Below are 26364 nucleotides of genomic sequence, written 5' to 3' on the forward strand. Positions count from 1 at the left end.
TTTTTTTTCTACATTGACCAATGCACACAGCACAGCAGTGATGTGCAATGCTACTTTCAATTTTAAACTACTAAAAAATAGAGAAAATTTATATAGTGTACTGATATAAATGCATAGATCTAAAGGAAATTGATAAAATCAACAAAAACCAGTAAAATTCAGCAGGAAAACCAGTATACCAGTAACTACAATCCGATTTTGAGGACTAAGCAGCGACCCAGAAAACACAGAAATATGATTACAATTGGGATATTGATTAGCTATGGGATTAAATATTATGCTAGTGATATTTCACAGTAAAAGGGGTAATTGCCAACTTTGAGAAAAATAAACGTTTCTGTCAGATTGCAACTAACCTTTGAATATTCTTCAAGGAATTCAGTCGTTTCTGAAGTTCAATCACCTCTTCCTGAATATCCTACAAATTACATAAAGCAACCTTGACTAACAGCAACTAACCTTTAATACAAATAACCCCTGCTTGATGAATATCCTGCATGCATTATATTGCATTTTTATTAAATTGAACAATTTGGCAATGAATACCCAGTGATTACAGCATTATTTTGCTGTCTATCCCGAACTATAACCAGGATCATGGCATTTTTAGAACCGTAGGACCCTACAATCCCTTTCAGGATCGTAGCAAATTTATTTCCAAATGGGTTGTGACGCACTTAGACATGCAAAATCCAGATCCATTTAGCCTGGTTTAAAGCCCATATATGTCATTGTTGACAATACTGAAGATCACATGATTCACAACAATAAAAATGGATCTCAAGGTCAAACAAAATCTGGTCTCAAGTTCAAACAAAATCTGGTCTCAAGCTCCTTGCTTTAATCATGAGCTTAAAGCAATGTAGTCTAAATTGATTAAATATATGTGATGCATAGCAGCCACAATGTAGTCTAAATTGATTAAATATATGAACAAACATATATACACAACCAGTGGAAATGCCTTCTAGCATCACTTATGAATATTATTGAATGTATTTACTTGATAGAAAATATATGTCAATTTTGATGATGTCTAACAAATCTGATGCTCTTCACTTGAGTGGTACATATCTAACAACCTATAAGTGGTAGTAGGAACAGTCAAAACAGTTCTTAGAAAATGAAAAAAGAAAAGGGAATAGTCAAAGGCAATTAATTGTTCAACTAATATATGAAAAAATAATTAACCCCTTCTAGCAAATTCCTTGCTTTGATCATGAGCTTAAAACAAAACCATGCATCAGCTTAGAAAGGCTAATAAAATGTGACACCATATATGCATTAGCCGATGCATTTAGAGAACTTAGTGTGTTATGTAGTATAACTAAAAGTATAATACCAAGTGTGCTAGGCTTAACTATTGACGCCTTAAATATGCCTTGATTTAACTCAAAAATTTCCAACAAATAGCAGATTTTTACAAGCAGAATTAATTAAACCCGCACCAATTAAAGCTGAGGTATGAGTAATCTGAATTGACAAACAAACCTGAGATCCAAGCAGGTTATGGTTATCCCCTTTCAAATCAATGCCAAATGGAGATCCCTCTCAACAAATCAATCAACTTAGTGCATCTGCCGAGTATACCTCACCTGCATTCGTCACGGCCACGCCGTTTTGACAAAGTAAACCTCAATTAAACCTCAAATGAACAATTTAGAAAAATCAAATAACTCAGTCAGTACCATATTTATACCCGAGTTAGTGTCAGATTTATACCCGAACCAACAATAAAAAAAAACAGCAAGATTAATACCCGAACCAGATTTATACCCGAGTCAGTTTAGGATTTATACCCTTTAACCACCGAATTTCACAAATTTCACAGATTCAGCAAGATTAAAAAAAAAAACAGAAAATTCACAAATTTCAGTAAATTCACAAATTTCAAACCTTCTACGACAAATAAGGGCAATCAGTGGCAATAGGGTCCTCCTGTGCAATCAGCGGCAATCAGTGGTGCGAGTTGGTTTTGGCGCGAGAGATGAGAAGAAGGGTTGGCGCGAGTTGGTTCTGATGCGAGCGAGAGACAGTCGACAGGGAGAAAGGCGACAATGGCGCGAGTTGGTTCTGCTGCGAGTTGGTTGTGGCGGAGAAGGAAGACAGGGAGAGAGGGCAGAGAAGTTAGGGTTTTGGGCGTCTTTTCTGGTCTCTGCCGCGCGAAGAAAGGTTTTGGGGCGAAAAATTTCGCAGAAAAAATTCGGCGCTAAAAAAAAATTTTTTCAGCGACCGGCGAAGGCACCGGTCGCAGATATCGTCGCTGAAAGTTGTGGTCGCCGCTGATTTTCGTTTTTCCTTTTTTTTTTTTTTGAAAAATCAATTATCAACGACCGGCGTCAGCACCGGTCGTTGATACCGGTCGCAGTAAATCTGTTTTGCTGTAGTGACTTAAGTATGCATTGGTCGCGCCGCATATGATCCCAGTGCCCGTAGACCGCGCGCCGCACCCGTGAACTGCGCCTCTAAACCACGCACGGCACCTGCGGACCGAGCCTGTGCACCGCGCATCCTTTTTCTTTTTTACTAGAGTTCACATGTGTTATCTTGTAGATAAATATAGTATTTAACTATTTTTCTCTACAAATTTGATTTAAATTATGTCTCCTCCTTATTAAGGAGCTTAATGTTTTCTACTACATAATTTGCTCCCGTTGCTGTGCACGGACACGATTACTAGTATATAAATTATATATCATTAAATCATGAACATAATTCCACAAGAGAAGCTCCGGTTTTTGTTTATTTGCGAGAGTATTTTAAAAATATTTTCCTGTTAGTTATTGACATATACAAATACCATTTAGTAATTATAGTAATTATAGGAATAAATATAAATATATATTAGTTATTGACATTATACACATATGGTTCAATTCCATTCAAAACATCTTACATCTACTTTAAAAAGTGTTTATACAAAAAACTTGTACTACTCATACCCCTCCTATTTCTCCATCCGAGCTGGTCAAAATCGATTATACGAATTCAATTACTTTTTTCTTTTATATCAATATAATATATTAAAATAAATCAGATGTAATTGAAGCCGTATGATCGATTTTGAACGGCTAGGATGGAAGAATAGGAGGGGTGCTCCTTTTCTTAAGAAAAAGAGTTCATTTTAACTATTTCATTACTCATAATTATAAGCAAAATTTATGCAAACGCCTTATACTTGCTCAGAAAAGTGTTTATACCAAATACTTACAATGCTGACATGTTTGAACTACAAGCATATAATAATTGCTATCACAATTCATACATGCATGCATTCCTTAGGAAATAAGATCCATTGTAACAGTCTTATTCTCTGAAAAAAATTCATACTATACTTCCTTTAAAAAGTGTTTATACCAAATACAAATATTTCTACTTGTATAGCAAAACTATAATAACTTTAAGATGTAATGCATCTAGGGATGAAAACAGTTGGATAATATTTGATCGGTATTCAAATAAATTAGATATGAATATCTAATATATGAATATCCATGTGAATATGGATACCAATATGGTTTTTTGATCCTCAACTTTTATTAAAAAAGAAAGAACATTAGTGGAATCGCATTCGTCTTCTCACCCGAGAAGTGCCTTCTATTCCTTTCTTTCCAGATCGCCCAGCAACCGTGTGCCCAGGCCGGCCGTATCCCATACTCTCTTATTAGTGAAAGAACTGTTAGTCTGTTACTATTGAAAACAGCACATTAATTGCATATATATATATATATATATATATGTTTCCTTCTGCTAGCTGTTATTTTAGACGTGAATAGCATCTTATATATTTTGTTGGTCTGTATCTTTTGAACTAAAACAAACACCAAATTGGTTTAATTTGCGGCCGTCACAAAAGAATTATTCCAACATGATGTATAATTAATTGATGTCATCAATTTGAAAAGGCCGGTTTAATACCAACTTCATTTGAAAAGTGCCCACTTTCTATTTATAATATACTTCAGCATATTGTTTTAGAAATTTAGGAGTCAGGACTTTGATATGCATATTATATATATAGTGATATGTGTTATAGATTTATATTTTGTTTATAAAGTTTAAACAGTTAATTTAAATTGTTAAATATGATTTCTGATAAAAAAAAAGTAATTGTTAACCAAAAAATTTCATCTTAAATTTATTTACTATTTGTTTAAAGGGCCGGAGTATAAAATCTAAATATTTGAACCGTATACAGTAGTGATATTATACCTATCTAACAATATAATTAAAAAAATATGAAAATTTGAGTTTGAAGTATATTTTCATATAAAAATTAATTTGTACTATATGACATATTTGGACCATATAAAGCAGTGATATTCTATCTATTGAAAATATATATATATATATATATATATATATATATATATATATATATATATATAATTTGAGTTTGAACTTTGAAGTATATTTTCATATGAAAATCATATTGAACGGTTCGATTAACCGCTTAGACTTTGAAAACAAAAATATGAATCCATATATAGCACATACCGATTTGTAATATGCTTCCCCATAATTAACCTCACTCAAAATTTTGTACCGTCATGCAAACTAAATATGAAACTATAAGTATCGATTACAACTTTTAATTTGTACTGTATGACTGTTATTTGTTGAACAAATAAAGCACGTGATTTTATGTCAATTTACTTTAGGCATAGTACAACTTTGATATGTCAAAATCATACCGTATACAAATAAGATATTTAAAGAAATCCAATGATTAACTAACTGTATATGATCAAAAGTAAAGTATAGAATGCAAAATTGATTAGCACCATATAGAATGCAAACAGAACACTTGGCTTTCTTTTGTAAAACAAGTGGAGATTTTAATTAAATCCCTTCTACTAATTATTAAGCGTCGAAATGATGACTAGAAGACATCGTCTACAGATCCTTCAAAATGGGTGCAAAAAATCTATCAAATTAATCTTCTAATATGAATTGCACCCGTTTAAACTATCTTTCTCAGATTATGTAGACAAAATTGGATAAAGAAATAAAAGCATGAAATCAAAATTGAGGTTGTGTCTCTCAAGAATTTCACAACACATGCAAGAAGGTATACGTACTTAATTAGTTTTGGTGTGAAATTATATGTACAAATTAATTAATTCATGCATGTCACTGGATTTTAAGAATGGGCATTTAGTCTAGCGACAAAGACACATATCTTTTATGTGAAAGATAATCGATTTGAAACCCACATAGTGTTGAACATTTTTCTGTAATATAAACAAAAATTTGAAGGAAACTGATAGACTAAACCTTCAACCTTTCATTTAATATATGTATGTGTATATATCACTAGATCTTGAACTGACCTCAAGGAAATTAATTAAACAGAAGTCCCAGTGTGTAAATACTTTTCTTATCTTAATATATTGTCAGCAGGCTTCTTGCCATCTGACCTTAAAAAAAAAACAGAAGTCCCAAATCATATATATTTCTAGCCAGGCTAGCTACTTCCTGTCCGGTCTAATTAAAGACATTTATCCAGTCCAATGATTAACTCTCTATATATATGCTCCCAAAATTAAGTAACTAACAAAAATAAAGTATCCAAATTAATGTAGATTGAGGAATTAATCTCAATAATTAGCACCAAAAAGATGCAAATAGAACACTTAGCTTTCTTTGTAAAACAAGTGGATATTATTAATTAAAGAGCAAAAAATCCATCAAATTAATCTTCTAATATGAATTGCACCCGTTTAAACTATCTTTCTCAGATTATGTAGACAAAATTGGATAAAGAAAATAAAAGCATGAAATCAAAATTAAGGTTGTGTCCCTCAAGAATTTCACAAGACATGCAAGAGGGTACTTGGTTAATTTTGGTGTGAAATTATATGTACAATTTAATTTCATGTTCCTAGATCTTGAACTGACCTCAAGGAAATTAACACAAGTTACATATCATATTTAGCCATGGATAGCTAGCTAATACTTCCTCTTGCTGGTGACCTAAAGACCTTCATCGGCGGCAACCGAGCCGGGCTAAGTTTTAACTTGTTCTTCTTGCTTTTCTCCTTGATGGTCTCAAGCCGAGGTGACCATGGCCTATCTCTGGAACCGACCAGCTGCGCGTAGTGCTTCTTCAGCTCTGGGGTGCTACATATCACCTCCTTTTCCCCGCAATTAACACTTGTCCTCTCGGTGTCTCGTGCCGTGATAAGATTTATGATGAACTCAGGTTGCACCTTAATAACCGCCCTTCCATCGGCGCCACCATTTATGTACACAAAAGCGCTGTTTTGACCCGACCCAGAAAACACCGGCCTTCTCGGGCTAGGGGAGAGAGAAGCGAAACAGGCAGCAGTTAGCGTGCTGTCCTGACAGGGTAGGCGATCAACCGGCAGAACAAAATAAGTATTGCCGGGAAGGAGTTGATCTTCTAGAGAGAGGATTGGTAGTGGCCGGCCAATGAAGAAAGAGTCGGCGTGGCAAATGACGCAATCCGGGAAGCTGAACATGATTTCTCCGGCAGGACGCTGAGCCGGTAGCAGCTGCATGGTGCCGCCCCAGAAGATGAGCTTGGCCGGGCCCGGCCTGGGGGGAAGAAAGCACTGGGAGGCTCCATTACCCATAGCTAAATTAGGTATCTGGAAGAAAAACCGGAGGAAGAGAGGGTAGTTAGGTTTGATTTTTGGATGATGGGTTTGGATGGTTTTGCTATATATAGGATGTACAGGGGGCTTTGACTTTGAATAGTCAACCCAAACAATTGAGATTTCAATGCTATTGGGTCGGATCCAAGAGGCATCGGAAAAAGGTTTGTAATTTCTAATAATGTATATTTAAAATAGAGGTTATCATTAATAGATATGTGTATGTGCCCATGCTTACATACACACATATATATAGGTTGGCTAAGATCAAAATGGTAGTTTCTAAAGTTTGGTGCTACCAATTCGTTTTTTAATTTTTAAAGTTCAAAATATCGATCCGAACCATTCAAGTTAATCTCTATATTAAAATGTGCCTGGAGACCAAATTTTACATTTTTCTGAATTTTTTTACTATTTATTAAGCCACTTTGAAAATCACCGATCTAACGGCGGCTTAACAAAACAGTAAAATCAGAAGCCACCGTTGGATCAGCGATTTTCAAAGTGACTTAATAAATAGTAAAAAAATTTAGAAAAATGTAAAATTTGATCTCCAAGCACATTTTAATATAGAGACCAACTTGAACGGTTTGGATCGACGTTTTAAACTTTGAAAATTGAAAAACGAATTGATAGCACCAAAGTTCAGGAACTACCACTTTGATCTTAGTCAACCTCTCTCTCTCTCTCTCTCTCTCTATATATATATAGAGTAAGGCTTGGGTGCTATGGATAGCATAGAGAGCTACGGCTCAATATTTGAGTTTTCAAAATTCTAACGGTCGATTCGAACCGTTCATCTTGTTCTCCATATTAATATGTGTTTGGAGACCAAATTTTACATTTTTTGAAAATTTTTTACTATTTTTTTAGATAGTTAGAAAATCAAATATCTGAATGGTGCAGAATTTTTTAGATCAAGTGATTTTCTACCTAGCTAAAAAAATAGTAAAAAAATTTTAAAAAAAATGTAAAATTTGGTCTCCAAACACATATTAATATGGAGAACAAGATGAACGGTTCAGATCGACCGTTAGAATTTTAAAAACTCGAATATTGAGCTGTAGCACCGTAGCCCTCTATGCTATCAATAGCACCCAAGCCCTACTACACACACACACACACACACACACACACACATATTTACATATACATATATCTATACATATTTATATCAAATTCGACTTCTACTATGGACTGCGAGCAGGGGCCAGGCACCCCCCATCAAACTATGAAGGTTGAAACCATATATACATGCATCAATCATTTATACACAGTTGTTTACAGATGGATACCGATTAGCATCCATCAAAAAATTTCGACCCCCCTCCCAATTCAAATCCTGGTTCCGCCCCTAGCTATGGATTTATATTTATATTTTTAAAGTTTAAACAGTTAATCCAAACAATAAAATATGATCTCTATATGAAAATATACTTGTAGACCAAATTATATATTTTTTCAAACTTTTTACTATTTGTTTAAATGAGTATAAATCATTTTTTTAATGATTCAAAATTTTCAAAGTAAGTGATTTTTTATATATCTAAAATTATAACAAAAGTATTAAAAAAATGTAAAATTTGATCAGTAAGTACATTTTCATATTGTGAGTGTTGGTTCGAGAATTCAAATTAACTGTTTAAACTTCAGAATAAGAAAATATAAGTCCATAGCGTGGGTCGTTGTGTAATATACATATTACCATAACCTCTACTTAATATAAAAATAATAATTGTACATATTTTTCACCGCAAATATTTAATATGTAGCGAACATGCACTAAAAATGATACTAATAAGTAATAATTGATCATGTAAAAATAATTCCGATCAAATCTAGCGGGTCAACCGGTCAAGTGTGGTTAACGGGTTTGGTATATTGATCTAATTTGAAATGGATCCAATAGGGTCGGTGGTCAAAGTCGTGGCGTTGGTGTATGTATGTATCTCTGGCGTTGGTGTATGCATGTATCTCTCAACTTTTAATTGGCCACGAGGAGAAAATTCCAAACTAAAACTTTCATTAAATTACAGCACAACAAATCGCCTATTTTCACACTTTTATGTATAATTCTTAAAATAGAATTACGGCGATACAAGTAATGTAAAATGTTAGATATGCATATGATTCGCTGTAGTTGAGATTTCCTTGCTGTAAACCATTCCCACTAGTAGAATTTTTCTTCTTTCATTTTTTTAAAAAATCTTTTAAATGAAAACAACGCAAAAATGTTGACCATGATTTACTTCCACTTGCACTATTTTATATGAGAAGGTTTTGTCATTTTGACTTTCATTGAGTCGGTCTTTAGATTATTAAAAAATCAACAATTCATTGTGTATTTGTTCACATATTTTTTTTTCCATTTTGATTTTGACATCGTCATTAGCTAGACTGCAAATGATATATGTCATTTTTTTTTGTCTCATCATATTTCTATTTTTAAAAATTTTAATAACTCAAAATCTAAATTTTAAAATAAAAATAAAACCATTAGATTTGACCTATTTTATTTTTTCTATGTACTCATAAAAAATTATCACATTTCAATTTTATTTAAATGTGAATAAATACGTTGAAAATCAACATTTAGAAATTATCCACATTAGTGTGTTTTTTACAAGCTCTTTATGACAACCAAAATAAAATTGAAATGTTATAATTTTTTACACATGCATAGATAAAATGATATATATCATATCCAGCGATTTTATTTTGACTTTTAAGTTTTGAATTTTGAGTTATTAATGTTTTTAAAAATAGAGACATGGTGGAGGTATTTGAACCCTCCTCATATTTTGAGTTATTAATGTTTTTGGAATTTTTTTAGATTTATTGAAAATCGTTGTTTTTTATGGTCCAAACAGTCAATTCAAACCGTCCAACATGATCTCTATAATAAAATGTACTTGGAGATCATATTTTACATTTTTTTTAATTTAGAAAATTTTTGTTTTTAGACAATTCTGGACCACTGAAAAACAACACTTTTGTAAAATACATAATAAATAGTAAAAATAATCCAAAAAAATGTAAAATTTGATCTCCGAATTATTGTAAGAAGTTGTAACTTAGAAATGTTGTAAGTATAATCCCTCCTCATACACACACCCACACTTATGCACACATACACATATACAAATATGTATACGTGTGTGTGGTTGGTTTATTGTGTTTCATGAAGTAAATGACATATTTTACTTTGCACTCGCATTTTATGATTTAAATATTCAAACAGTCAATCCAAACTGTTTAACATGATCTCCATATTAAATTGTTCTGGGAGAACAAATTTTACATTTTTTGGAATTTCTTTTTATAATTTGGAAAATAGCTATTTTCGATGGTCCAGATTCTCTAAAAACAACAATTTTAAAAAATTCTAAAATAATAGTAAAAAGTTTTTAAAAAAATGTAAAATTTTGTCTTTAAGCACATTTTACTATGGAGATCATGTTGAACGGTTTGGATCAAACTTTTGGACTTCAGAAAGTTAGATACAATCGAACGTGAAAACACGTCCTTTACTTCATAAAGCACGATAGTCCAACTCTCTCTTTATATATATATATATAGGCTGTGGTTAATTTGCTGCCGGCAGCATTTCTACCGGCTGTGCTGCCGCCTTTTTTTATTTTGTGATGTCCAAACAACAAATCCAGACTATTATATGTTTAATCTATATTATAATCTACTTGGAGACCAAATTTTACATTTTTTGAAATTTTTTTACTATTTATTAAGCTGGTTTGAAAACCGCCGATTTTAATGCTGCAAAAATTTACTGAAAACAGCGGTTTCAAACAAGCTTAATAAATAGTAAAAAAATTTCAAAAAATGTAAAATTTGGTCTCCAAGTAGATTATAATATAGATTAAACATCTAACGGTTTGGATTTGTTGTTTGGACATCACAAAATAAAAAAAAGGCGGCAACACCTCCGACTAAAATGTTGCCGGTAGCAAATTAGCCGGACCCTATATATATATAGAGTTGGGCTACGGTGAGTTGCGAAGTAAAGTGACTATTTTACTTCACGCTCATATTTTGCGATTTAAAGTTCAAAATGTCGATCCGAACCGCTCAACATGATCTTCATATTGAAATGTGCTTGGAGACCAAATTTTACATTTTTTGGAATTTTTTTACTATTTATTAAGCCACTTTGAAAATCGCCGATTCAGCGGTCCAGAAATTTTTACTGTTCATCCGGATTTTTAGATTTTCAAAGTGGCTTAATAAATAGTAAAAAAATTCCAAAAAATGTAAAATTTAGTTTCCAAGCATATTTTAATATAGATTAAACATCTAATGGTTTGGATCGGCCATTTTAACTTTGAGAATGAAGATATTGCGTGAAGTAAAAACGTGTTTTACTTCGCAACTCACCGTAGCCTTACTCTCTCTCTCTCTATATATATATATATATAAAGAGTAAGGCTTGGGTGCTATAGATAACATAATGTCATTCGTACTATGGTCTCAAAAACCTATCGCATAAACTTCAAATTTTGATTTAAGTAGCTCAGTAAATAGGCTATACGATGAACTTGCTGAATAGCAATTTTTACTATTTTTATAAATTTTTACTATTTTTATAAATTTTTACTATTTTTATAAATTTTTACTATTTTTTTATGATTTAAGAAAGATGGCCAAAATTGATCTAAAATATTGATAATTTTGTTTTATTTTTAAATATTAGAAGTTCATTATATAACTAATTTGAAGAATTATATGATAGATTATTGGGACCGTATCGCCTTTAATTATGTAGCACTCAAACCTTACTAATAAACAAATATATTATTTTTAATATAAAATCAAGAGATTTAGTATTCTCAAATCGCTACGCCCGTATTTCCTTTGGTAATTAAGTCAAATCGGATATTAGTCAAACATCCGCAAAAGATATTAATGTTTTATAGTCCCATAGGCAAGAAAGAGTATTTAAGAATAAGAGGGCTGGATTGGAACAAGTCAATGGTGTATATCCATCCATGACCATGCATGAATAATGAATTCATGACATAGACACTAAGGTCGGCTCTGGAAAAAAAAGAAGAAAAAAAAAAACGTGATTCTCGTAAATGCCCCTAAAATCAGGTAATTAAGAAGTTCAATCAAAACCGTGGAAGACAACTTTCAGTTCACCGACCCCCAGACAAAACAAAATTTCTAAAAAAACAATACTTGTCTTATACTTCATTAGTGTATCAAGTGGCGGAGCTAGTGAAGTCACATAAGTAGAGTAAAGGAAAAATTAGGTGGCTTCAAATTATTACCCAACCCACACGGAGCAGATAATATATCAAGTTGTATAAAAAAAATTAGTTATGGATATTTGATATTTGATATTTGAATGTTGATGCGGATATAAATATATACATAAAATTATTTTAAATTTTAGTTATTTTTATTTAAATAATATATATATATACACACTAGAGTAAAGCTAGAGTGTGATGTGCTCACCAAGAGGGTTTGGTGAGCACAACTCCAAAAGTATATCGGATCGACTTCAAATATCGAATCCAAACCGTTGAAATCCATGTACTTCATGAGTGATGCATGTACAAGCAAAATTTTGAAAGTTTCGAGTTTATTTGCTACAAGGTCAAGCGGTCAAAGGAATGAACATTTTATAAGTTAATTTATAAGTTGATTCAATTTTTATCATTTCTTTGACCGCTTGACCTTGTAGTAAATAAACTTGAAACTTTTAAAGTTTTGCATGTACATGCATCACTCATAAAGTACATGGATTTTAAAGGTTTGAATTCAGCATTTGAAGTTGATCCAATATATTTTTGAAGTTGTGCTCATCAAACTCTCTTGGTGAGCACATCACACCCTAGCTTTACTCTATACACTATATAGCTAAATATATATTATAAATTTTTTATATTATTCATCATTATAATTAAATAAATATTATGAACTTTAATAAAAAAATTATAAATATGTATATGTATATGTCTAACATCTTATCAGCATCATAATCCAAAAAATAAATATGGATGTACTTTTATTACTATTCGATCTGTTTTCACCCGTGTTCTAAATAACTAGTTATAGCTGAACCCTAAAAGTTATGGCGCTATGGGCGATATATAGCTAGCTATCGGCGTTATAACTAGCTATAGTTAGTTACTTAGTGCAATCATTTTTTTTTCTTAACCGTCCTACTATACCGCTATAATTACTATTTAAATCATTGGTTTTCACCCTTACGCCAGATCGAAATAAACAGTAAGGTCGGCTCAAATTATTGTACTTCATTAGTGAAGTGACATAATTAATAGAGTAAAAGAAAAATTATTGTCTTATACTTCATTAGTGCATCAAGTGGCGGAGCTAGTGAAGTGACATAATAGAGTAAAAGAAAAATTAGGTGGCTTCAAATTATTACCCAACCTACACGGAGCGGATATATTCGATATGTATTCAAATTGTATTGAAAAATTAGATAAAGATATTTGATATTTGAATATTCGTACGGATATAAATATATAAATATTTTTTAATTTTAATTATTTATATTTAAATAGTAGATATATATTTATAGAGTCCGGCTAGTATGATATTGGTGTTAAATAACACTAATTTCAAAACTGATTGAATAGACTTCAAACGACTAATTTAAATCGTTCAAACTGATTTACATTATGTGTAATGTATTTACATGCATTTTTTTTTTTATATTTTCGAGTTATTTTAGTATCAAATCAAGCGGTAAATAATGTTGAAAAATGAATGTATTAAAATTAATTTAAAAAGTCACACATTTGACTGCTTGACTTGATACTAAATAAATTCAAAAAATTATAATTTTTATGTAAAAGCACAACTAATGAAGTAGATCGGTTTGAACGATTTGAATTCACAATTTGAAGTCAATTCGATAGATTTTGAAGTTAGTATTATATGGGTTGAAATGACATTGATGTTATACTAGCGATGCATACTATATCTAAATTTTAATTATTTTGATATTAAATTTTTAATATCAAAACTAGTTTTGATATTTTTTTTATTAATATTTATATGTTTTTTTTAATAAATATCTAATTCGATATGTATATGCATCTATCTAACATCTTATCATCATTCGTATCTAAAAAAAAAGAGAAACAAATACGGATATGGTTTTACCACTATCTGATTCGATATGTATATGCATCTATCTAACATCTTATCATTATCCGTATCTAAAAAAAAAGAGAAACAAATACGGATATGGTTTTACCACTATTTGATTCGATATGTATATGCATTTATCTAACATCTTATCATCATCTGTATCTTAAAAAAAAAAAGAAACAAATACGGATATGGTTTTACCACTATCTGATTCGATATGTATATGCATCTATCTAACATCTTATCATTATCCGTATCTTTAAAAAAAAAGAGAAACAAATACGGATATGATTTTACCACTATCTGATTCGTTTTCAGGCTTTGCCCAAAATATGATTTGATTGGATGAAATAAAATTGAATGAATGAAAATATTTTCTATAGAGCTGTGTAGAGTATTGATTGTTCTTTGCTTTTCTTTTGTTTTGTTGTTGTCATGGAATAACCCAAGTTTATAAATTAATTTCCTTTCATTCGTGATTTTGCACGTGATGAAACTATGAACAAATTAGCTGTGCATGTTACACGTGATATAAATGTTAAGAATATAGAATCAAATGAGCACCTACTTTTATAGTTCATATTGTTTTATTTGGTAACTAGTTGGTTAACAGTTGGTAAAACACTTTCCCTCTCTTAAATTTAATTAGATAATATAACCATGCATTACACGCTTGGAATGATAAGAAAATTTATGTTTCTTGTTTTTTTTAGCATGAGATGAAACTTAAAACCCTTCTAATAGCATGAATTGAATTTTAAATATGTAATTTTTCATGAGTAGGGTTAAAATATATTATTGGTTTTGTACTATAATCATGCTCCATGTCCTTTTCTTCGTTTTTAAAGTTCGAACAATTGAAATTGACCGCTCAACGGGATCTTCATATTAAAATGTGTTTGGCGATTGAAGTCTATCTTTCTTGGAATTTTTTTTATTATATTTTTAGATAGGTACAAAATCATTGTTTTAGATGATCCATAATTTTTTGAAAATAGTGATTTTGTACCTATCTAAAAAAAATAGTAAGAAAAATTAAAAAAAAAAATTTGGTCTCCAAGCACATTTTAATACGAATATCATAGTAAATAGTTCAGATCGACTGTTCGAACCTTAAAAACAAAAATAAAAATGTAAAGTATGATTGGAGTGCATTTTAACTCTACTCATTTTTCATATAAAAATAATATCTTAGTTACTTTTCTTAGTGTTGCTTTTCTATGTTGACTATATACTGAATTTAAAACATGTAATTTTTCATATACAAAAATAATATCTTAGTCACTTTTGTTACTGTTGTTGCTTCTTTTTCTATATTGACTAAAGAAGTAATTAATCTCTAGTGTGTCTTGAAAATAGAATTTGGGTCTTTCTTTATACTATTATTTTGTCAAGAAAATACTTTTAACAGCAATTAGTCAATTACACATTAATTTTGTCAAAGTAAGCCTCCGGTGGCAATTACAGGAGCACTGCAAGGAAATCCATCTAGTTATATTGTGCTCATTTAAATAGTGACACATGAATAGTTCCAGTTCGATTCGGCAGGATTAAATATTCGTGATTCGAGAATAATTCAGAAATGATTTGGTGTCACAAATAAAAAATAAACCTCAAAATAAAAATTAAAAAAAAACTTTTTCGTGTTTTATTCGCGAATAATTCGTTATTCGTATTTTATTCATAAATAAAACATATTATACGTTTCTTTACATTTTATTCTATTCGGTATTTGATTCAAAAATGTTAAAAAAAAAAATGCAAATTATTTGCGAATTTATCACAGAGTTGTATCACTGCGTCGGTTAGGCATTTAGTTCTTGATAATTATTCTAGTAAAAAAATTTCCGAAACTTATTTAAAATATAGAAGTCCGCTTTATAATTCGTACAATTTAAATTGTAAAGTACAGATCTAATCTGATCTTATTAGAAAGTCCAAGGCACAAAAGTACATGCGTTATGTCACATGTTAGAAAAATTATAATTTTTTGTCAACGCAAGTCATATCATCTCAAGTCATTCAAGAAAACTGTAACATTACACGTCTACTTGAATTATTTCAAAGAACCTTCGTTTATTCATAATTTATTAATTTTATATTCAACTTCATGGAGAACATGAAATATTTTTTACGATAACTTATGAAAATGGTAGTTCTAATGTATATCCAACATTTATGCGGAAATTTTTATTAATATCCTAAATTTTTTTTTTACAAATCTACCCTTGATTTTTTTTTTTTTCAAAACTACCTCAACCACCCCCTAGTGGGGCGGTCTACTCTGAGGACCTGACCGCCCCCCAATGAGGCAGTCCACCCTTTATTTTATTTTATTTTAGAGATCTTAATATTTTCATTTAAATAATTTTGTAGAGTTTTAGTTTCCTTGTTTATGGTGTATGTCAAAAAATAAGGCATTTGATATATTGATAAGTGATGTTGTAACTCTTTATAACTTCGACTTAATTTGTCAGTTGGATATTACAGTATAAAGATAACACTAATTAAGGACTTGACCTTGATTCTTAATAATTTATTTTATTCAAATATACACAAGGAAATATGGTTATATTGCCTCAATGATGTCAATTTATTTTATTCAAATATACACAAGGAAATATAGTTTGAATCATAAATATAGCCATAATTCATGCTTTCGATGATTTTTGAATGATAAATATAACCATAATTCATGGAAAACATCAACAAAAAAGTTTAAAACGAGATTGTGAAATATAAGAGAAGACGATTTTGAATTTTGAAAATAAAATAATAATTACTGTGTAAATGACATATATTGAACATCATAGATAATTTCAATGAGATTTGAATAATAAATAAAACCGTAATTTATTAAAATACGCATCATCGATATAACAAAAAAATGAGAGAGCATGGGTGCATCATCGATGTTTTGACAATAACAGTTATGGTCGTTTAGAGAGCATGAGTGCGTCATCAATGTTTTGGCAATGAAACATCGATGCACTTCTGCCGTCGTTAAGCCGGCCATAAAGTATCGGTGTTTTTGCATAAAAGCATCGTTACTTTTCGAAAAAACTTTAAACAGCCATAACTTTGGCTAGGAAAGTTGGATTTGCATGTATGTCCACAATTCGGAAAGGGGGGACGAGACATATCCAGATTTTGTCCCAGGAGAAACCCCTGGGCATTCGAAGCATCATAATTGCAAAAAAACGTTGTTTAGTGCCTCAAAAATTCAATTTAAGTTTTCTATCAACGGTAGACATACAACGATCGGTATTTTGTTTAATCAAAAGCTAAGAGATTATTCAAGAATTATCCATATAATTATTTTAAAATGTATTTACTATTTATTGTGTGTGTTTGCTTATTCAAGCAAATGGTATATGTTGATAATAATCAAATAATTCAATTATTCTCTATCGCTCTCCAATTATTCTCTAAGAAAATAAATGAAGTTGGAGAAAATATATTTTGAGTTTATTAATTATATTAGCTTAAAATTTTCTGCATATCATTATCAGCTATATAATTTGAAAATAATTTTCAGGTTGAGCATGCCAAGTTTATGCCTTGGTGTTTAAAAATTAATTTTTCCTAAATCAATTTAAATTTTGATATATCAAATTAAAAATGGAGCTAAAATACGCAAAACAAAGACCAACTATTATTATTGCATCATTTGGAGACAATCTAATATATAAAACACAAAACACCGATCATGGTTGGATCTTAGAAATTGTTTTATCTCATTTTTTTTAAGAGTCAGACTACGGTGCTATGCATATATAGTGTTGTATTGTACTACGTTCTTTTCAGTTATCGGATTGACTTTGAGATTCGTGCAAGACTTGATTGCTTGATGGGACTAACAGAGACAGAAAACATTTAAAAACTTGCTCTCTGACTCTCCATAAACATCAAAACATGAACTATTTGTCCTAAAAAACCGATTAGATATAATACCAATATTTTTGTTAAACAACCATTTATTTTATACCTTTAATAAATAGTAAAATGAATATTTTATAAATTTAAAAGGAGTATTAATATAAATAACAATAAAATGGATAAATTTTTAAGCTTTTGAAGTTTAGAGTGATTAATACGTAATTTTGAAGTTTAGAGGAGAAATATGTAATTTTGAAGTTTTTGAGGGGTATACGTAAAATTCCCCAGAAAAAGAAAACAGAGAGAGAAAATAGCCTCTAACAAGTATTTTTCAAAAATTAAAAAAAAAATGAAAGAACGAACCTGCTCGTCTACCTTTTAGTAAGTCAAAATGTCAAAAGCATATAAAATTATATATAAATCATTGCAATAAAAAAACAGTGCTAAAATACTTTGTGACAATAAAGAGTTATCAAGTTAACTTACAATTCTACATACATTTATGCAAGTAACTATCATTCAACAATCCCTAGAAAGGGCATTTTTGACTTTTCACATATTGACGTTTCATGAAGTCGTATTCAGCAGATTCAGCTTACTGAAATTTCTACCTATGAAATTTTGGAAGAGATCAAAACTTAAAAAACCTCCAATGTCACATTCGGTAGTAACTAATTAATGATTAATTTAAATGTACATGTTAACAACCTGTTTGGCAATTAATGATTAATTAAATATTCTGAATATATCACAAAAATGTTATTAAATTATAACTCGAGATAATTTAATTAAAATATTACGTAAAAAAAATGAAAACAAAAATTGTAATAATAAAAAATGAATCTCTCGTTAAGATTAATGGCCATAACACTTTTTCATTCTTCTCCGAGTGAGCTTTTGGAACGAAAATTGAGTCTGAATTCATTTTCATTTTCCTAAAGGAATATATGCCATTAAAATATCATTCAGGGACAGAAATAGGTATTGGAAAAATTAATGGGGGCAAAGCGTTCGTATTAATTGAATTTTTTATTTTTATCCTTTTAAATTTTTACAAAAATATAAATGAAATTATATAATACTTATTCATCTAGTCTTTAATAGTGTTTAAATACTCGGTTCAGTTAAAATCAAATTTAAATAGTCAAACCAAAAAAATTTATTCGGTTTTCAAAAGTCTAACTGAACCAACCGACTAACAACCGAACAAAAAAAAAGCCGAAGAAAATTTCAGTTTGTTTGGTTGACCGAAATAAGAGATATTAAATTTTAAAATATCAAAAATACACAAATACATTTAATAATCATAAAAAAAATATATCAATTGAATTGAAATAAGATATTAACCTAAACCAAATATAAAAAAACTGAAATAATTTAAGTAAATATCAAGTAAATTTTGATGAAGTATATATACAACCAATGGAAGTTTTTAAACTTATTAGAGATGAAGAATGATTGGTGCAGCTCACTGATGTATTTTTTTTTCTCCTTTCTATTTTCTGTTTTTCTCATTTCTTTTTGTAAATACTAATAAATACTCATGTGGTTACTACTTAAAATTCACAAATTTTGTATTCAATTGCGGTTAATATAAAATAGAAGCACAATTTCTATTCTTCTTAATTTTTTTTTTAATTTGTTTGATTGAACTAAAATAAGAGATATTAAACTGAACTAAATATAAAAATATTCTAAAGTCAGTCAGAATTACAACCGAACCAAACCATTTAAACAAAAAATAATTGAACTATTTAATTCAAAATTTGTCGGTTTAATCGAACAACAAATATATAAACCGGACCCAATAAATACTCCAACCCGTTTTGACCATTTGAACAAAAAAAACATTAACCATGTACTTAATGTTTCCATGTCTTGACCATTACTCTTTTTTCCGCACCAGGTTTATCTTTTTGTTCGTTGCGTTGATGATTGAACGGTAGCATTTGTCATCGTCAAATTAAAAAAAGCAGCTTAAACGCTATTTGCTAATGTCATATATTATAATTCATAAACAAAGGAGAAACAAAAGAACTCTAGTACATAGATTTGCCTGCTAGGATGTAATGGAAGGCGCTATTTTTTTTTTTACTGGATTTATTTTACTTATTTTATTGTAGCATTTGTTGTTTGACTTTATAAGGTGTTTTCATTTCGGTCAACAATTATTAAGTGTTTATTTTGACTAAAAAAATGTATATTAAGGCGTGATATTCTGTATTGCTATTATCTAGAGTTGTTATCAAGATTGAAAAGATAAACCAACAAATATATATATATAATAAGTAATTTGGGTATTATAATTGAAATATAAGTGCTATAGCCTTTGAAAATCAGAAGAAGGCAGACCCATATATCAAAATCCAATATAAAAAAGTTCGTTTCTATTACAAGGTTGCTATTGTTGTTTATCGCATTGATTGCTTTAATTTGTTAATCATCTATAATTTTAATAATAATCCGTACAATATATATAAATTTAAATTTTATACAAAATCCATATTTTTAAAGGGGACCGGAGGCGGCGATACGCCGGCTTAAACGTACTCGCTGGCAATTCTCTGCAACTTGCAAGCGCTTTTTCTATCAGATCAGTTTGAAGAACAGATTTTGAGCCTAGCATTGCTAGTTTAATGCAGTACTTAGCTCGTTTTTGTTTTTAAATTTACTTGTTTGAACTGTTGTTTTTGTTGGGTATTAAATTGCCTATATTATGTGTTATATATATTGGCTGTTTTATCTTACGCATGTAATGGTGACAATGGATTGCTACCAACAAAGACCTTAATTGTAAGATGGTTTTCTTTAATGAAATCAGTGGGCATGATCCCACTTTATCTAAAAAAAAAAATGATGCAACTAAGTGGTTTAACTATAGTAAATAGTACTGGAAATCATTAACAATGATATTTTTAGTTGTTATGCATTATGGTCAGCTTAGACCTACAGATGCCTACTTGGTACTGGTACAAAGATGCACTTCAGACTCTTTCAAAAGAACACAAAAAAGGGCCCACATGCGCAAATAAAACGCAATTATTTCCACAAATATGTACAAACTGCCTGCCAACACGAAAAATCATTGCAAAGCTTACCAATATATACATGATTTGATGATTTCCATTTCAGAATTTTTCAAGGATGGTAAACTAAAAGACTAGCTCCCATCAGACCATAACCCCAATTCTCTCTGCAACCTACAGAAAGAAATATCATGAAAGATCCTCATAAATATATATCCCAGGTGCTAATACATGCGAAGTATGTGTTTGATCCCGTAATGTAACTCAAATTTTGAGTTTGGATCGAGATCATCCAATCAGAAGTTGCACGAGTATTAAAGGGGCCCTGTGAATTTCCAACTTGGTTTGGATTTGCCTGGGTTCTGATCGGACAGTGATCCAAACTCAAATACTTTGATACTTTAGGTGATCTGAACCTAGTGCATAATGGGGTTTCATTTTTTATTTTTTTGTCATCTTCTTACCTCCTTGCTAAACCGATTTACCTAAATTACAAATCCTGGAACTTCAAACTGTGGAAAAAATAATAATAACTTCAAGCTAGACAACAATCTGATTTTTTTTAATTACCATCTTTTAAAATAAATTAACTAAATAACTACTGTTTTGAAAATTTTCCATATTTATCGGGACCACAGTTTTAAACTAGGGACCCAGCAGGTCGGTGCCGCAATTTAAACTGCGGACCCAAATTAATGCACTTTTAATACCATATTAAATGCACTGCTGGGTCCGCAGTTTAAAACTGCGGTTCTGGTAAATATGGTAATTTTCCAAAACAGTGGTTATTTAGTTTTTTAAAGATGGTAAGTTTAAAAATTTCGGAAACAACAACATGGGTGGTACAAATATAAACTGCTTAAGTAATACTGTAATAGTACCTCCTTGAATGAGTACACATCACTGCCCCAGAGCCATGCATCACACCCAGCATCTCTTGCACCCCATATATCATTCCTTCTATCATCTCCTACATGTACTGCTTCATCTGGGGTTTTAAACAGCACCAACCTGATAATAATGATCTATATTTGCTGCTTTTATGGATAAAAGCAGGATCCTACTTTTTTCGATCCGCTCTATTAAATATAAAACGAACAGACTGGATGACTTGTATAAGGACTAGTAGATTCTGATCAGTTTGTTTCTGATTAGACAAACTGGAATTGGAAAAAGGAGGACCTGCTTATACATAATAACATAAAAGCACTGGAAACCAAAGCTCGTTTAAAACCTGGTAGAAAAAACAAGTTGGCTGGGGTTGGGCAGCTGATTGGAAGGTTTTAGTAAGTACTCTATATTTACTTCTGAATAAGTCAACTATCAAAACTTTCCTTGCGCATCTGAAAATACCTCAAATTAATTATCATGCATCACCTTATTAATTGTAATGCTTACTTTCCAAAGGTAGTTTGTACTTCAGAAATTAATATATGCAATGCAAACATGTAATATTTCCCATTATGCATGGTTACAGATGTTATCTCCTTCCTCTACATATATATAGTCCTTCATTAAATTTTAATCAAACACAAAAAATGTAAAATTACAATAATTATCTGTAGGACAAAGGTAAAACCTGAAAAGAAAAAAAGTGTACCTTAGGCATGATCTGCCCCAAGGCTGCTCATATGCCCATCGGTACCTGCTCAAGATCTCGTCCTCTGAGTAATTAAGATACACCGTACGTATTTCTCTCCTATTGTTCTATAAATCTACAATAAAAACAATTTGGAGAAAAAATAAGCATGGACAAACTAAATCCTAATTAACCATACTTCAATAATACAATTTATTACTAAAAATAGTGATGGAACAAAGCAGTTTTTAGCTGGATTTGATTCTTATGCACAATATATTCATAATTATCTATTTAAGGTATGTACAGAAATTGGTGGGTACATGTGTATTTATTACTAAAAATCAGACTGTATACAACCAGCAGAAAAAATTTCTCTGGTAAATTAATAAAAATATCGATATTTTTAAGATATATCGCTTGTCTTGATAATGGTCAGTATCAATCTTAAATCTCTTTACCAGACAAAATCGCACTAACCATAAGGTTAAAGAAATCCAGTGATTAACTAACTGTATGTGCTCAAAATGACTAGAAGATATCGTCTACAGATCCTTCAAAATGGGTGCAAAAAATCCATCAAATTAATCTTATAATATGAATTGCACCCATTTAAACTATCTTTCTCAGATTATGTAGACAAAATTGGATAAAGAAATAAAAGCATGAAATCAAAATTAAGGTTGTGTCCCTCAAGAATTTCACAACATGTACAAGAAGGTACTTGGTTTTGGTGTGAAATTATATGTACAAATTAATTTCATGTTACTAGATCTTGAACTGACCTCAAGGAAATCAACACAAGTTACATATCATATTTCTAGCTAGCCATGGATAGCTAGCTAATTCTTCCTCTCGGTGATCTAAAGACCTTCATCGGAGGTAACCGAGCCGGGCTAAGTTTTAACTTGTTCTTCTTTCTTCTCTCCTTGATGGTCTCAAGCCGAGGTGACCATGGCCTGTCTCTCGAACCGACCAGCTGCGCGTAGTGCTTCTTCAGCTCTGGGGTGCTACATATCACCTCTTTTTCCCCGCAATTAACACTCGTCCTCTCGGTGTCTTGTTCCGTAATAAGATTTATGATGAACTCGGGTTGCACCTTAATAACCGCCCTTCCATCGGCGCCACCATTTATATACACAAAAGCGCTGTTCTGACCCGACCCAGAAAACACCGGCCTTCTTGGGCTAGCAGATAGAGAAGCGAAATAGGCAGAAGTTAACGTGCTGTCCTGACAGGGTAGGCGATCTACCGGAAGAACAAAATAAGTATTGCCGGGAAGGAGTTGATCTTCTAGAGAGAGGATTGGTAGCGGCCGGCCAATGAAAAAAGAGTCCGCGTGGCATATGACCCAATCCGGAAAGCTGAACATAATTTCTCCGGCAGGACGCTGAGCCGGTAGCAGTTGCATGGTGCCGCCCCAGAAGATGAGCTTGACCGTGCCCAGCGTGGGGGGAAGAAAGCACTGCGAGACCCCATTACCCATAGCTAAATTAGGTATCTGGAAGAAAAACCGGAGGAAGAGAGGGTAGTTAGGTTTGATTTTTGGATGATGAGCTTGGATGGTTTTGCTATATATAGGATATATAGGGGGCTTTGACTTTGAATAGTCAACCCAAACAATTGAGATTTCAATGCTATTGGGTCGGATCCAAGAGGCATCCGAAAAAGGTTAGTAATTTCTAATTATGTATATTTAAGATAGAGGTTATCATTAATAGATATGTGTATGTGCGCATGCTTATATATATAGAGAGAGAGGAGGGTTCAAATACCTCCATTTTTTGTGCCTCTATCGTGTCTCTATTTTTTAAAACTTTAATAACTCAAAATTTAAAACTTAAAAGTCAAAATAAAACCGTTAGATGTGATATATATTATTTTCTCTATGTGCTCATAGAAAATTATCACATTTTAATTTTTCTTTTATGTGAATCAATAAGTTCAAAAACCAACGTCTAGAAATCATCCATATTAATGCAATTTTTACAAGCTCTTGATGACAATCAAAATAAAGTTGAAATGTCATAATTTTTTACACGTGCATAAATAAAATGACGTAGATCATATCCAACAGTTTTATTTTGACTTTTAAGTTTTAAATTTTGAGTTATTAAAGTTTAAAAAAATGGAGGCATCTGAACCCTCCTCATATATATATACACATATCTACATATACATATATGTATACATATTTATACTAAATTTGACTTCTACTGTGGAAGGGGTGGAATTGGGGGGGGGGGGGGGGGGGGGGGGGGGGGGGGGAGGGGGGGCGAGCGGGGGCAGGCCCCCCCCCCACATCAAATTATGAATGTTGAAATCATATATACATGTATCAACCATTTATACACAATTGTTTACAGATGCATACCGATTAACACCTCTAAAAAATTCCCCCCCCCCCCCCCCCCCCCCCCTCTCCAAAAATTCAAATCCTAGTTCTACACCTGACTATAGATTTATATTTTTATTTTTAAAATTTAAACAGTTGATCTGAACAATAAAACATGATCTCTATATGAAAAATATACTTGTAGATCAAATTATATATTTTTTCAAACTTTTTACTATTTGTTTAAATGAGTATAAATCATTTTTTTAATGGTTCAAAATTTTCAAACTAAGTGATTTTTTATATATCTAAAATTATAACAAAAGTATTAAAAAAATGTAAAATTTGATCAGTAGAGTACATTTTCATATTGTGAGTGTTGGTTCGACAATTTAAATTAATTGTTTAAACTCAAATAAAAAAAATATAAGTCCATAGCACGGTTCGCTGTGTAATATGCATATTACCATAACCTCTACTTAATATCAAAATAATAATTATACATATATTTCACCTCAAATATTTAATATGTAGAGAACACTAAAAATGATACTAATAAGTAATAATTGATCATGATAAAATAACTCCTATTAAATCTAGCATCAAATCTAGTGGGTCAACCGGTCAAGTGTGGTTAAAGGGTTTGGTATATTGATCTAATTTGAAATGGATCCAATACGGTCGGTGGTCAAAGTCGTGGCGTTGGTGTATATATGTATGTATCTCTGGCGTTGGTGTATGCATGTATCTCTCAACTTTAATTGCCACGAGGAGAAAATTCCAAACTAAAACTTTCATTAAATTACAGCACAACAAATCGCTAGCTGTAGTCTGAGATTTTCTCGCTGTATAATTAAACCATCCCCACCAGTAGAATTTTTCTTCTTTCATTTTTTTTGGGGGTCTTTTAAATGAAAACAACCGCAAAAATGTTGACCATGATTTACTTCCACTTGCACTATTTTATATGAGAAGGTTTTGTCATTTTGACTTTCATTGAGTTGGTCTTAGATTATTAAAATTCAACAATATTTTTTTTCCATTATGATTTTGACATCGTTATTAGCTAGACTGAAAACAATTTATATATATATATAGGAATATGCTAGCATGCTATGCATAGCATAGAGCCCCTCCATGCAACGTCTTGGATTTCGACTTTTCAAATTTTAACGGTCGATCTGAACCGTTCATCTTGTTCTCCATATTAATATGTGTTTGGGGACCAAATTTTACATTTTTTTGGAATTTATTTATTATTTCTTTAGTTTTATTGAAAATCGCTGTTTTCAGCAATCTGGACCATAAAAAAACAGTGATTTTCAATAAATCTAAAGAAATAGTAAAAAATTCCAAAAAAATGTAAAATTGGTCCCCAAACAAATATTAATATGGAGAACAAGACGAACGATTCAGATTGACCGTTAGGATTTTAAAAAGTCGAAATCCAAGGCGTTGCATGGAGGGGCTCTATGCTATGCATAGCATGCTAACATATTCCATATATATATATATAGAGATGGGCTACGGTGAGTTGCGAAGTAAAGCGACTATTTTACTTCACGCTCATATTTTGCGATTTTAAAGTTCGAAACGTCGATCCGAACCGTTCATCATGTTCTCCATATTGAAATGTACTTGGAGACCAAATTTTATATTTTTTGGAATTTTTTTACTATTTATTAAGCAATTTTGAAAGTCGCTGATCTGATGGTGCAGAAAATTTTACTGTTTTTCACTGTTCATAGCAAAACAGCAATTTTCAAAAATGCTTAATAA

The 26364-nt window shown here is 31.1% G+C and overlaps 2 protein-coding genes across 2 annotated transcripts; both read right to left on the reverse strand.

Annotated features, from left to right (window-relative positions):
• Positions 1–5430: 5430 nt before the first annotated feature.
• Positions 5431–6658, reverse strand: LOC144565314 (uncharacterized). The gene is made up of 2 exons (XM_078315036.1): positions 5960–6658; positions 5431–5478 (listed from the first exon to the last, which is right to left on the reverse strand). The coding sequence occupies exons 1-2, from the start codon at positions 6597–6599 to the stop codon at positions 5468–5470; spliced, it is 651 nt and encodes a 216-aa protein (XP_078171162.1). The 5' UTR covers positions 6600–6658; the 3' UTR covers positions 5431–5467.
• Positions 6659–20532: 13874 nt separating this feature from the next.
• LOC144565176 (uncharacterized) lies at positions 20533–23812 on the reverse strand. The gene is made up of 5 exons (XM_078314849.1): positions 23036–23812; positions 22272–22386; positions 21553–21905; positions 20681–20711; positions 20533–20611 (listed from the first exon to the last, which is right to left on the reverse strand). Exon 1 carries the CDS (start codon positions 23734–23736, stop codon positions 23089–23091), a length of 648 nt encoding a protein of 215 aa, XP_078170975.1. The 5' UTR covers positions 23737–23812; the 3' UTR covers positions 20533–20611; positions 20681–20711; positions 21553–21905; positions 22272–22386; positions 23036–23088.
• Positions 23813–26364: the final 2552 nt, after the last annotated feature.

This window comes from Carex rostrata, chromosome 14 (genome assembly GCF_964058835.1).
Source record: "Carex rostrata chromosome 14, lpCarRost1.2, whole genome shotgun sequence".
Taxonomy (NCBI): domain Eukaryota; kingdom Viridiplantae; phylum Streptophyta; class Magnoliopsida; order Poales; family Cyperaceae; genus Carex; species Carex rostrata.